General features: G+C 36.1%; 1 protein-coding gene across 1 annotated transcript in view; it reads left to right on the top strand.

Moving 5' to 3' along the window:
• GLRB (glycine receptor beta) overlaps positions 1-13506 on the top strand; it is an 87951-nt gene that overhangs the window by 54674 nt on the left and 19771 nt on the right. The window contains exons 4-7 of the mRNA XM_088827836.1: positions 2421-2650; positions 2759-2841; positions 4817-4957; positions 9958-10110. Coding sequence (XP_088683962.1) covers positions 2421-2650; positions 2759-2841; positions 4817-4957; positions 9958-10110 — 607 coding nt within the window. The remainder of the gene's footprint in view (positions 1-2420; positions 2651-2758; positions 2842-4816; positions 4958-9957; positions 10111-13506) is intronic.

Below are 13506 nucleotides of genomic sequence, written 5' to 3'. Positions count from 1 at the left end.
TGAACATCACCAACTCCCGGAGTTCACTCAAACTCATGTCCATCGAGTCGGTGATGCCATCCAGCCATCTCATTCTATGTCGTCCTCATCTCCTCCCACCCCCAATCCTTCCTAGCATCAGACTCTTTTCCAGTGAGTCAACTCGTCGCATGAGGTGGCCAAAGTATTGGAGTTTCAGCTTTAGCATCAGTCCTTCCAAAGAACACCCAGGATTGATTTCCTTTAGAATGGACTGGTTGGATCTCCTTGCGGTACAAGGGACTCTCAAGAGTCTTCTCCAGCACCACAGTTCAAAAGCATCAATTCTTCGGTGATCAGCTTTCTTCACAGTCCAACTCTCACATCCATACATGACCACAGGAAAAACCATAGCCTTAACTAGATGGACCTTTGTTGGCAAAGTAATGTCTCTGCTTTTTAATATGCTATCTAGGTTGGTCATAACTTTCCTTCCAAGGAGTAAGCGTCTTTTAATTTCATGGCTGCAATCAGCATCTGCAGTGATTTTGGAGCCCCAAAAAATAAAGTCTGACACTGTTTCCACTGTTTCCCCATCTATTTCCCATGAAGTGATGGGACCAGATGCCACGATCTTTGTTTTCTGAATGTTGAGCTTCAAGCCAACCTTTTCACTCTCCTCTTTCACTTTCATCAAGAGGCTTTTGAGTTCCTCTTCACTTTCTGCCATAAGGGTGGTGTCATCTGCATATCTGAGGTTATTGATATTTCTCCCAGCAATCTTGATTCCAGCTTGTGCTTCTTCCAGCCCAGCGTTCCTCATGATGTACTCTGCATATAAGTTAAATAAGCAGGGTGACAATATACAACCTAGACATACTCCTTTTCCTATTTGGAACCAGTCTGTTGTTCCATGTACAGTTCTAACTATTGCTTCCTGACCTGCATACAGGTTTCTCAAGAGGCAGGTCAGGTGGTCTGGTATTCCCATCTTTTTCAGAATGTTCCACAGTTTATTGTGATCCACACAGTCAAAGGCTTTGGCATAGTCAATGAAGTAGAAATAGATGTTTTTCAGGAACTCTCTTGCTTTCTCCATGATCCAGCGAATGTTGGCAATTTGATCTCTGGTTCCTCTGCCTTTTGTAAAACCTGCTTGAACATCTGGAAGTTCCCTTGAACATCGACTCGATGGACATGAGTTTGAGTGAACTCCGGGAGTTGGTGATGTTCAGGGAGACCTGGCGTGCTGTGATTCATGGGGTCGCAAAGAATAGGACACGACTGAGCGACTGAACTGAACTGAAGCCCAAACTGGTTTACACCTTTTGTGCATATTCTCAGTTCAGCATCTAAAATTAAAATCAAAAGACCTGAGCATGATGCCACAACGCTGAGTTTGACTTTTTATACTAACAACCCAATGTGTGTCAGAATTCCATTTCTCTGGCAAATAAATGTATTAAGGTGTTAAATATGTTTCTAGGATCATATATTCTTAGAATCTCTGTGTCTTGATATAATTCAACTTTTACAAAGTTGTAAAATTAAAACTTTGGGGAGAGGCAAAAAACTGAGGTAAGCAGCTATTTAGTGGATTTCCAAACCTTTTTCTACTATTGTTGAATATAACATAACATGTACAAATTTTGTACATACTTTCTACTCTTTTGCATAATCCAAATCTTATTTGAATATCTCTGTAATCATTTACTTATATGAGTTATTGAGGATAATTTTTCTTTTCTTTCTCAAATATATATAGAATCCAGTGTTATAAATAGTTTTATTTTACTTTTATTGAAATATAGTTGATTTGTACTGTTAATTTCTGCTGTACAGCAAAGTGATTCAGTTATACATATGCATATTCTTTTTCATATTCTTTTCCATTATGGTTTATCACTAGATATTGAATATAGTTCTCCATGTGCTGTACAGTAGGTCCTTACTGTTTATTCATCCTATATATAATAGTTTGAGTCTGCTAATCCCAAACTCCCACTTCATGCCTCCACCACCCCCCTTGTAGTTTTATATACATATAAATTATTTTTATAATTTGCTGTTGAGTAAAACACAAGTGAAATATTTTCCCTTGGCTTCTTATTTATTTTTAACTAAAATTTATCCTACTTTGGGGGGAAGAATAATGGTAATATTTAGCAGTCCATATGATTTTATAGCAATACCAACTAACCCCCTGGTGTAATTAGTGTTTGTGTTAGGGTAAAGCAATTATTGGTAAAGTACTGTCATGACATTTGAACTTGCAAGTGCTAAGAGGATATCTGTAGAGTCATTAGAAAGACACAAAAGATACACGAGCTATTGTGATCCTAGTTGATGTTAGATGAGCAAGCATGTTTGTGCTGCTAATCCTTGAACCCTTTTTATTCTGGTGCTGAATATGTTCTTAAAAATAGCAGTAAATACACACATGCATGCATAATTTTTTCCAGGATTATAGAGTCAACATCTTCCTGAGGCAAAAATGGAACGATCCCAGGTTGAAGCTCCCTAGTGATTTCCGGGGCTCAGATGCCCTGACCGTGGACCCCACAATGTACAAATGTCTGTGGAAACCTGATTTATTTTTTGCAAATGAAAAAAGTGCCAATTTTCATGATGTCACCCAGGAAAACATCCTTCTCTTCATTTTTCGAGATGGAGATGTCCTTGTCAGTATGAGGTACTCTTTTTATGGCTTGTATTTGTGGATTTATATTTTTCTTTAAAAATCAATTTGTCACCAAGGCATGTGTTAAACGAGTTCTAAGACCTCTGCTTCTACTTTCAGGTTGTCTATTACTCTTTCCTGCCCTTTGGACTTGACCTTGTTTCCCATGGATACACAGCGTTGCAAGATGCAACTTGAGAGCTGTATGTAAATAAGACCCTAAGTGACTATAGGACTAAAACGCTTAAAATTTCGAGACAATATGCGCTACTAATATCAGAGATAACAATGCTGAAACTAATGCTTTTGATTGGAAATAAGCATTAGAATTGGAGAAGGGAAAGGCTACCCACTCCAGTATTCTGGTCTGGAGAATTCCATGGACTGTATAGTCCAAGGGGTCACAAATAGTCGGACACGATTAGTCCAAGGGGTCGCAAATAGTCGGACTTTCACTTCACTTCATTTCAGGCATTAAAATGGTAGCTCAGAAGGTAAAGAATCCACCTACACTGTGGGAGAACTGGGTTTGATCTCTGGGTTTGGAAGCTACCCTGGAGAAGGGAACAGCTACTCACTCCTGTTTTCTTTGCCTGGAGAATTCCATGGACAGAGGAGCCTGTCAGGCTACAGTCCATGGAGTCCCAGAGTCATACATGACTGAGTGACTTTCAATTCACTTTAGGCATTAGAATAATTTATGTAGGGAAATTATAAATTTTATATTTTATATTTTATTAGGATTATGTTTTACTATATAATTTGTACTAAGATAATCTTTTTGATATTTTGTTTTAGCATTTTATTAGTTTTTTTTTAACTTCAGTTGAGTTATTTAGGTGTAGTTGTACAATTCTAACTTATTCCAATTGCCATCTTCATCTGAATTAGTAACATAGGCAAGGTAAAGGAGAAAACGATGTCTGTTCTGATAACTTTTCTAATGTTAAAACTACATGTTTCACACCAGAAAATTTGGAAAACCCTGAAAAAAAAATTAAATTTTACCAAGCATTCACTTTCTATGATCTATAAAAAGATTGTTTACAAAATTGGATTTTGGATTTTCTTTGCTTCTGTGATCATGTGTTTTTCAGTTTCTGAAAGATATATGTCTTCACCAAAAGGATTAGCTCTAAAATATGGTAAATTGCTATGAAGCTTGTCACGTGAAAATAAAAGTAGGTAATTAAACTTGAAAAACTAACACTAATGTAAGGAGTCTTCAGCCTGAATACCCATATACTGTGTCCTATTTCTACAGAGAATAACCTTATAAAATGTATTGTATGTACTTGATGATATGCTTTAAAGTTGCTTCGTGGTTATTTGTTGTTGCTATTTATTTTTAATTTACTGAAGCTGGATCCTAAATTTGAGCAATATTTATTGCTTTCTGACTATAATTTGAGATTTTGCAGATGTAAGTGTATGTATGCACTTTATGTATGTGTTGTATATGTGTGTCTGTGTATCAATATATATTTGCATAAATTTCAAATGTGTATATATATTCACTTCTGTTACTGTATACACTAAAGTATGGCTTTTAAAAATATAGGCATGTAAGAGTTGAATGGTAGGCTATTACATACCATAAACCCATGGGCCCTTGAATTGTAGCACAGTGTGGGTTCCTGGAGGCGCTCATGATGGAGTGATGTCCCTTTGAGGAGCTGTTCTATTGTTTTCCTGAGGCCGTGCAACTCCTTTAGGGAAGTTGGTAGTTAATTCTTCCAGAAAATTTGTTTTGGTGCTTAAGTTTCTCTAAAAATGTCCAGGTAGCATATGGGCATGATTTGTAAATGTTTACATTCAGGAAGCTATTATCACTTATTTCTTACTGTTTAATTAATGACAGTTCAGAATTCTGACAAAGACAAATGTACTACTATTTTTGACACCCTGGGATTTTAAATGGTGAAAATAGGATTTTAACCATTTGCCATATGCTGATTACTTTAGCTTGTCCTTTCTTTAAGCCAATTATCTGTAACTTTTGTATGAATACTTGCATTAGTGGCCATAGATTTTTACGTCTTTACACTTCTAACGTAAGTTTCATGTAAGAATGGCCTATTGTTTTACCATTTCTATGTTTAATATTTGGATGTTTCAGTATTGAAGCAATGTTAATGTTATATCCCAAGCCAGTATTTTGTTTATTTTTGTTTATAGTTGGTTACACAACTGATGACTTAAGATTTATCTGGCAGTCGGGGGATCCTGTCCAGTTAGAAAAAATTGCCTTGCCTCAATTTGATATTAAAAAGGAAGATATTGAATATGGTAACTGCACAAAATACTATAAAGGCACTGGTAAGTAATCCTTTAAATTAAACGAAACTAAGTCCTATTCCAAAGATTTATTTCAATACTGTAATATGCTAAGGACAGGATGGAGAAAACTAGTTAAAAAATAAGTTCAAAATTTATAATGGTTCATACTGATATATTTAAATCTTTCATAAAATTACATTCACTAAAGTTAAACATTTGTTTTTTACTCAGTAGATAGTTTTGCTTTTCTTTATGTAACTACAAATAAAAGAATTTTCAATTTTTATTTTTTTATTTTATTTTATATTTTATTCTCCAAGCAGTGATATTCTTAGATGTTGCCAAGAAATTCTGCTTTGGGAAGGGCCAGATATTATGGATGTGAACCATGTAACCCATTTATAGTCATCTGTTGTCATTAGGGCAGTTTTTTGATGTTGGTTGACTGCATATTCTTGATTTTCAAAAACATTCATCTTTATGCTCAGCAGGAAATAATAAGCACAAGAGGTAATTGAGCATTGATAAATATTCACTACATAATATTCTTGGCCTCAGTTATGGAACAGCCAATAATGAAAGCTCAACAAATTAATCTCATTCATTAAATTGCATTGAGGTTTACAGAAGTGAAAATGCAGTACTTTCATTATATGATTAGTATTCAAATCTTTGTGTCTCCTATAGTAGTTATAGGTTACTGAGGACTTTAGATATTAAATATAGTGCTATTGCCCTTAGCAGTGTAAATAAAAAGATGATTGATTTTGATTATTACATTCATATTAATTAATAATCAGCCTAACTTGTAAATTACCATACAGGTCTAAGTCTATATCAGGAAGTAAACCAAAGATATTTATGAATAGATGAAATTAAAGGTTAAGTTTTTGCAACATTTATGTTGACTTTGCAAAAATAAAAATATATGGTGTGATTGTGGAAAATTTACAGAGATCAAATGTTTGCACTAAAATTCTGCCATTGTGACATCAAAAGGAAGGACAAGATATGATTGAAAACATTCCTATCTGACACTAGAATAGAAGCATGAACAGTTGCATATTTGCATCATTGTAATAAACATGCAGGCCAGCTCGGAAATAAAGTTAGTGTAAGCATCTGTTATCGCTGACCTTCAAATAAATTAGCAGATTATATAACATTTATATATAAAGAGCCCCTTCTCTTGTAGAGTTTATAGTATTTTAGGACAAGAAGCAAAATAAGCAAATACACTACTGAAAGAATTGCCAAATTTTTAAAAATTTATTTATTTTAATTGGAGGCTAATTACTTTACAATATTGTATTGGTTTTGCCATACTTTGACATGAATCCACCCCGGGTGTACATGTGTTCCCCATCCTGAACCCCCCTCTCACGTCCCTTCCCATATCATCCCTCTGGGTCATCCCAGTGCACCAGCCCCGAGCATCCTGTATCATGCCAATTTTTTTTTAATGGAAAAAAGGAGCACTCATAAATTTGATCATCAATGTCCTCAATGAATAAATCATAGATTTCAATGATTGTCGGATATGGACATGATTTTTTGCTCATTCTGAGTCAGCTCCTGTATTGAACACATAAAATAACTAAAACACACAGTGAATGACTTACTGAATGTCAAGAACAAATCAATGTCAGCTGTGACCTGGGCACAGTGTTCCTTCTCTCTCTGCTCCTCACTCAAATTAAAGAGCCTGACTGTAGTTTTTAGGGATTTTTACAAATGAAATTAAAAAATGAACTTGAAAGCCAAGAGTATTTTTGGGAGGATTGTTGTATAGAACCACATTTAGTAGATGGCTTTTTGAGTTCTTGCTGTAAGGCATTGTTTTAAGTGCTTTGTAGGAATTCTATAATTTAATCCTCACAGGAATGTTATGAGTTCAGTGAGTATTATTATACTTGGAAAATAGTTACCCACATCCAGATTATATGCTTCACACTTCAAAATGAATAATCTATAAATTGTTTAGAGAAGCTGGAAATATCTTTTATTGAAGTTTTAAACTTCATCTAGAGATGAAAATAAAATTAGTGATTTTATATCTAATTTTATTTAGTATAAAATTATGTAAAAACATTGAAAACTCTGGTGTTATTCATTTTTTCACCTTTAAGCTCTGCATTTAAAAGTTTTCATCTGGGGATTCAGCAGTAAATAAAGGATAGATCCCTGCTCTTTTATAGATCTAATGGCAAGCAAATAAATGAAATATAATTCCTTTTAGTTCTGAGAAGGAACTAGGGTGTGCTGTGATGGAGAGTATTTGGGGAAATACTTAAGATTTATGATTAGTAAATCTTTCCTAGATTTTTGTGTATGGTATTTTTTTTGTTTATCATAAATGAATCAATTATATCTCATTACAGAAAATAACAAAAACTCATGGCTAAGAGAGTAATAATTGAAACTGTATTTCAGTAAGCATGCTTTATCAACATTTATATGAATCATTGTATGTATGTAAGAAACATTTTAGTGTTTGGATAATACTTATAAATGTGTGTAGAAAAATAGGACATTCAAAATATATGGAATGCCTAACAGTGTTAGAATAGTGGATAAGACAGAGGGCAGCATGTACAAAAGAATGACCAATATTTTCTTTAATTTCTATAAAATTATAAAAAAATCGTGATTTGGCTTTAACTTTATAAAAATTATTGTTTTTGTAATTGTAGAAATTACACAGGTGGAGAAAAATACAGGTATGCAAGTATAATTCCAACTCCAATTTCTGTACTTACACTGGAAGCCCAAGTGAATAGTAGTCAAAACCTCATAGGAAATAGTAAATTGAATTCGCCAATGAACATTTATGTCAATTAGCTGCCCACCTGCCTCTCATAAATGTAACAGTACCACAAAAAGATCAAGAAATGTTTCTGATAAAAGCTTATGGAGCAAATCACTGTTATAACCAAGTGTATATTTCTCTGCCAAATGCATCCAAGTCCTGGGAAGTTCCCGAGGGGGTGCCTTCAGATGAAGGACTCAAGTTTCTAGGCTATCATCTAAATGTGGGGGGATAGGATACAAAATGCATTTGAAAGTAAGCAACTTTATAGAAAATTATTATGATATTTGTGACAACCTAGGCTCCTAAAGATACATAATAAACACATATGCGTCCTTCCCTACTTCATAGGCACTAGGTGGATGTGAAATTACCTTGAGCAAGTGATGCTCTTACAAAGCAAGGTACTTCAGAACCACTCGTGGAAAAACTCTGTGGGCCTTCTTGATCACAGCAAATAGACTTGTAAAAGGTGACATTTTGGAAGTTTTGCACATGATTGTTAGTTGGAAGCTTATGTTCTTATTTGTCCAGGCAGGAAGTTGAAATAAGAGATGGGCATTGAAAAGGGAGAGGAAGTTTCCATCGGTTTGCCTTTCATGACTTTTTAGAACCTGTGCACGATTTTCACAAATTGCTTAGTTTTAATGAAATTAAAGGGAATGGCAACCCACTCCAGTACTTTCGCCTGGATAATTGCATGGACAGAGCAGCTTGGCAGGCTACAGTCCATGGGGTCCCAAAGAGTTGAACACAACTGAGCAGCTAACACTTTCACTTTCAGTGAAATTAAAATTTAAAAAAGAAAAACACTGTGCATTGCTTTCTTTGATATAATATGGAAACATTTGGCATAATTAGAATTTACTTCAGTTCAAATCAGCTCTTTATATTTGTTATGTATTAGCCCTAATATCTTTCTAATCTCTCCAAGGTATCGATCGTTATAATTCACATTAGGAAAAGGATAGATTTCTAATCTAAGTTATTTGATTAAAGGATAAGAATAGCCATTCTTTTATTCAACAGTTTTTAAGATGTGGATTGTGTGCAATTACTACTCTAGATACTCCTAATGAATAAAAATGACATGACAACTATTCTAGCATCTGAAGTATATGTCTTCTTCCCAACTAGCAAAAAGAGATAAATACAACTTTTTAAACTAAAGCATAATAAAAAGTAATATTGCCTTTTGCCCCATAATTATTTTATTTATTCACTGTTCATTCATTTGTTTTGACATTTGAAAATCATTTTGTACAGTTTAAGCTGAGCACAGCTAAAAATATTTTAACTTTTTGAAATTCATACATAACCTTCCTTTTGTTGAATGGGAAATGACATTTTTATCTAAAGTAAACATTAAAAGAGATCATCTCAGACATTTGGAAATGTCTCTTCTATTCCAATGCTGCGAAAAAAATTTGTGCACTTATTTTCTTTCTCCAGTCAGCAAAGGCTATTATGAGGCTGCCCATAATTTGTGATTAATTTGGGAGACTAGTTGATATCATGGCAGCTCTAGAATGATGTTGCAAAGCGGTGTCTGCTTTAGTCTGTATCTGTGAAAGTGAAATCCTTTCCCTCAATTAGGGAACATTCAAGGTCCTGGAGTGGAGCCAGGGGAGGCTTGGGAGAGATGTCAGATGTCTGCTGTCTGTAACCTTTTATCTTCGTGGACTGTGGACATTCATTTCTTATCCTTGCTAATGTTTACCTCTAACACTGTCTTCAGGGTTAAGGTATAAATATGCATATGAGCTACTGTAGTTGGCCAGTCCTCCCAGATAAGAAGTGGTTCCTTCACAGGGCTGAAAATTATGTTGACAATGCACAATCCAGGAGTGTTTCTTTGTAGACTTGCGCTGCTTCAATTTGCTGTTCCCAGTGGCTCTCAGAGTACCCAAGGATAATAAAAAGTTTAAGTCATTGCGAAATCTCTGAACAAAGACTTAAAAGCTGAGACTGAGTATCACAGAGCAGCATGGATGTCTGCTTCTCAATCTCATAATGGAGTTGCAAAAGGTTGTGTGAAACAGGTCCCATCTTTCCGTCCTCTTAGATCACATAAATGATGTGTATTTGTAGAAAAAAATACTCCATTTTTGATGGAGTTCACTTTGTGAAATTGCCTGAAGCAGAAATGACTCCTAATTTATGTGCACGCTGTGATTTTGCAGTCAGATGAGTCAGGAACCTCACTCCTGTTTGCATCTGTGTCTGGCAGGGTACTACACGTGTGTGGAAGTCATCTTCACCCTGAGGAGGCAAGTGGGCTTCTACATGATGGGCGTCTATGCCCCGACCCTGCTCATTGTGGTTCTGTCCTGGCTTTCCTTCTGGATCAACCCCGATGCCAGTGCTGCCAGAGTGCCCCTGGGTAAAGTGTCTCTCTCGGGTGGTCAGGAGCATGCTTGCATCTTTATAGAAATGACTATATAATTTTGAATTCATACTAAGTCATTTGGAAACAGTGAGTCTTGGAATTGTTTGTAACCTTTTCCCCAGACTTCCTCCAATCCTTGACATCGAACTAGATTTTCTCTGTGTTTATGCATTCTATAATTAAACCAAGTTTTCTCTTTTTGTGTCCTTGGGGTATTTTAAGGAGTTAATCCATCCTAAATTGATGCTCATGAAATAATTATTAATAAGTGATTTTCATGGATAAAGGAAGCCTAAAATTTCCAGTGGTGCCAAGCTTAAAAATGAATGACTATTTGGGTAGAAATCTTTCTAAATCATATTATATACTATCTCATACATTTCATCAGGGGATGTGTAATAACATTTATCATTTTAAAAATGACTTGGCATCATTTTCCTGAACACTAATTATCATGTGTGTACCATCAGGAGAGCTAGAGAGAATAGGATCTGGTGATCCTATAGATATATATCAAGCCTGTTTGTTATTTTTAATGTTCTGTGACATAGAAACATCATTAGCCAGAGGGAAATTATATCTGTATTAAGGCTTAAATAGTCTTTGGTTGGGAAAATAATTGAGAGCCTTTCTTTGGGGTAAAGTGAATAAAATAAGTACATCATAACAACACATTTTGATTGCTTGGAGAGTTTTAAAACTTGTCATTTGTGTGAACATGTGTGTGTTTTCTGAGCATCACATGGAACTTTTATAGGTAAGTCTGTGAAATATCTGACCTCTCAGCAACCTGATTAGTTTCAGCATTTAATTTTTTTTTTCTATCATCAAAAAGGTCTTGTGTAAGCCTCCTTCCTGACTTACTGGAGGAATTAAATGAAATACAGATATTAAAGAATAGGAAATCAGGAAAGAGCCAATGAAAATGACAATTTTATACAGATAAGAAATTTGGTGATTTTTCTCTAATAAAAACCACAGAGACCAGATCTATATCTTAATAAGCAAAAAAAAAGTGAGAAATTTCATCCTAAGAATTGTGTGTCTCTAATGAAGACAATACAGTTGATAGAGTAATTCTGTAGGAAAGTAGAATTAAATTTGTAGATATTGTACTGGGACTGAAACACCTCAAAACTTGATTTAAAGTCTTAGGTTTGTCAAAAATATCATGCTTTTCCCTTAAATTGCTAAATATGCTATTTATAAGAGTTATCACTCTCATGCAGTGATATAAATTGAAATATCAGCCTTCCAAGGATGCTCTGGAGACATTCCAATCTCTGACTTGTTTTTGGAGGAAATTCTCTGTAAACCTTCATATCTTATAGGACTTCTGATTATAAAATTCTTGAGCTTTCACTTAGCATCCAGCAGACCCACTATTTGGAAAGAAGTTGATGGTTAAATATCAATCTCTAGAATCAAACCAGGTCTGAATTCCAGCTCTGTGCCTACCAGTTGTAACAACTAGCCATCAGATCCAGCCTCTGTGAACATACTCTTGGACATCAACAGGGATGGAAAAGTACTACAGGGACTTTTGGAAGTTTGGAAAAAAGAGTGTTAAGCCCATTCATGAGTTCATAATGTACCTCATGTACATATTACTTTACAGTTTACAAAGCACTTAGACACATTCTAGTTTATTCAGCAGATACCTGTGGAGTACTAACTATGGGCTAGGTACTATGCAAAATGATGGGGATGTGGTTAAAAAGGAGTGAATAGATAGTTTAAAAAACAGTTTTAAAAAGCATAACTCAGCCTCAGTGAATTTATGCTCTCTTGGGAAGAAACAGACACCAAATAAGTACAACATATAATATGTAAGATGGAGACACAGGATGGAAAGTTGAGGGCAGCAGCCTGCTTGTGGAGAATTGCCTCAATGAGAAAGTGATGTTGAGAAGAGCAGGAAGGAGGGGAGTGAATTGACCACAGTGGATTTCTAGGAAGGGAGTGTGACTGGTCAGCGATCAGGACAGCATCCTTGAGGCAGAAGCCTGCCTAGGACACTAAGGAGTCCAGTGAGAGAAGGAAGAATCAGTATGAGGTCAGAAAATTAACAGTGGTGAGAGATGGGCTGTGGAACACTTCTTAAGGAATTCTGGTGACTTTGGCTTTTATTCAGAGTGAAATGTGAAGGCCCTGAGGACTTTTGAGTATGATCTGATTGAAACTGTAACTGTTTCTCTTTACTGCTTTGTTTAGAATATGTTGAAAGGCAGCAAAGGCGGCAAAAATAGAAGCAAGGAAAGCAGGTAGGAAGCCTGCAAAAATCACTGGTGTGAGCCAGGGAGTGTCAGTGGAGGTACTTATGAATATTAGATGATGGATGTGGTAGAGAGAGATTTGTAGATGTGTTGCATGTGGGATTTAAGAAAGTAGAATAAGCTTAAGAGATGAAATTGCCATTAACAGAGGTGAGTAAAACTTCAGGTAGAGTAGTTTTGAGAATATGGGGAGGTTCCGGATGCGCTGAGTTTGAGATATCTGTTAGGTTGAGATAGCAGGTAGGCAGTAGGCTGTACAAGTCGAGGGTGTCTTGGAGAAAACAAAATTGGAGATCTGAATTTAAGATTTCTCAGGATTTAGATGGTATTTAGAGGGGTGAATGGAATGGAGGTAGCGGAGTCTCAGGGCTAAATCCTTGAGACTGAGAAGATGAGGAGCAACCCATGTGATGTGGTTTCCTAGAATCCTGCCAAGCGGGTAATTATGTGTTTTCAGGGAAGGAGAGAGACCAGTCAGTGCCTGTAGGTCAAGGCCAGGGCTAAAGATTGCCCTTGGCTTTAGCAGTCTGGAGAGTCACTGGCATGCAGGACAGAGTGTCCATGGAGTAAGGAGAAGGAGAAAGCCTGGTGGTAGTGACTTCAGGAGAGCAGAGGAGGGGGACCTGGAGATGGGCAATGTGAACAACTCGCTGGACACTGTTTAGGTGCCAAAGGTAAAAGAGGATGGGTTAATAGTAGGGGTGGGAATGGGGGTCAAGAAGCTTTCTTGGTTTTGTTTTTTAAGGCAGACTATCAGCACATGGTTATTTTTGGTGGAAAATAATCAGTAGGAAAGGAAAAATTAGCAATGGAAGAAGTGCAGCAGTAGTGAGGGAAGATGAGTGGTAGGGAAGGGACAGACTGGCCTTTGCTAGATTAAAGTCAGTTTTTCCCTGGGGTCAGCAAACTCCTTCTGTAACAGACTGGAGACGAAACATTTTGGGTTTCTGTTGAGACCCGCAAATCTTCTGTCATAGTGCTAAAGCAGCCTTAGACAATACATAGCTGAAGAAATAAGGATGTATCCCAATAAAACTTGATCTATAGAAATAGGTGGTGAGTTCCATTTGCCCTGTGCATTGAGATGACTGACCCTGGTCTGTAGGGTCAGGAG

This window comes from Moschus berezovskii, chromosome 19 (genome assembly GCF_049115385.1).
Source record: "Moschus berezovskii isolate FMDL1 chromosome 19, NW_MosBer_1.0, whole genome shotgun sequence".
In the NCBI taxonomy this organism is placed as follows: Eukaryota; Metazoa; Chordata; class Mammalia; order Artiodactyla; family Moschidae; genus Moschus; species Moschus berezovskii.
Note: the sequence above shows the minus strand (reverse complement) of the source record. Positions and strands in the feature narration are given on the sequence as shown.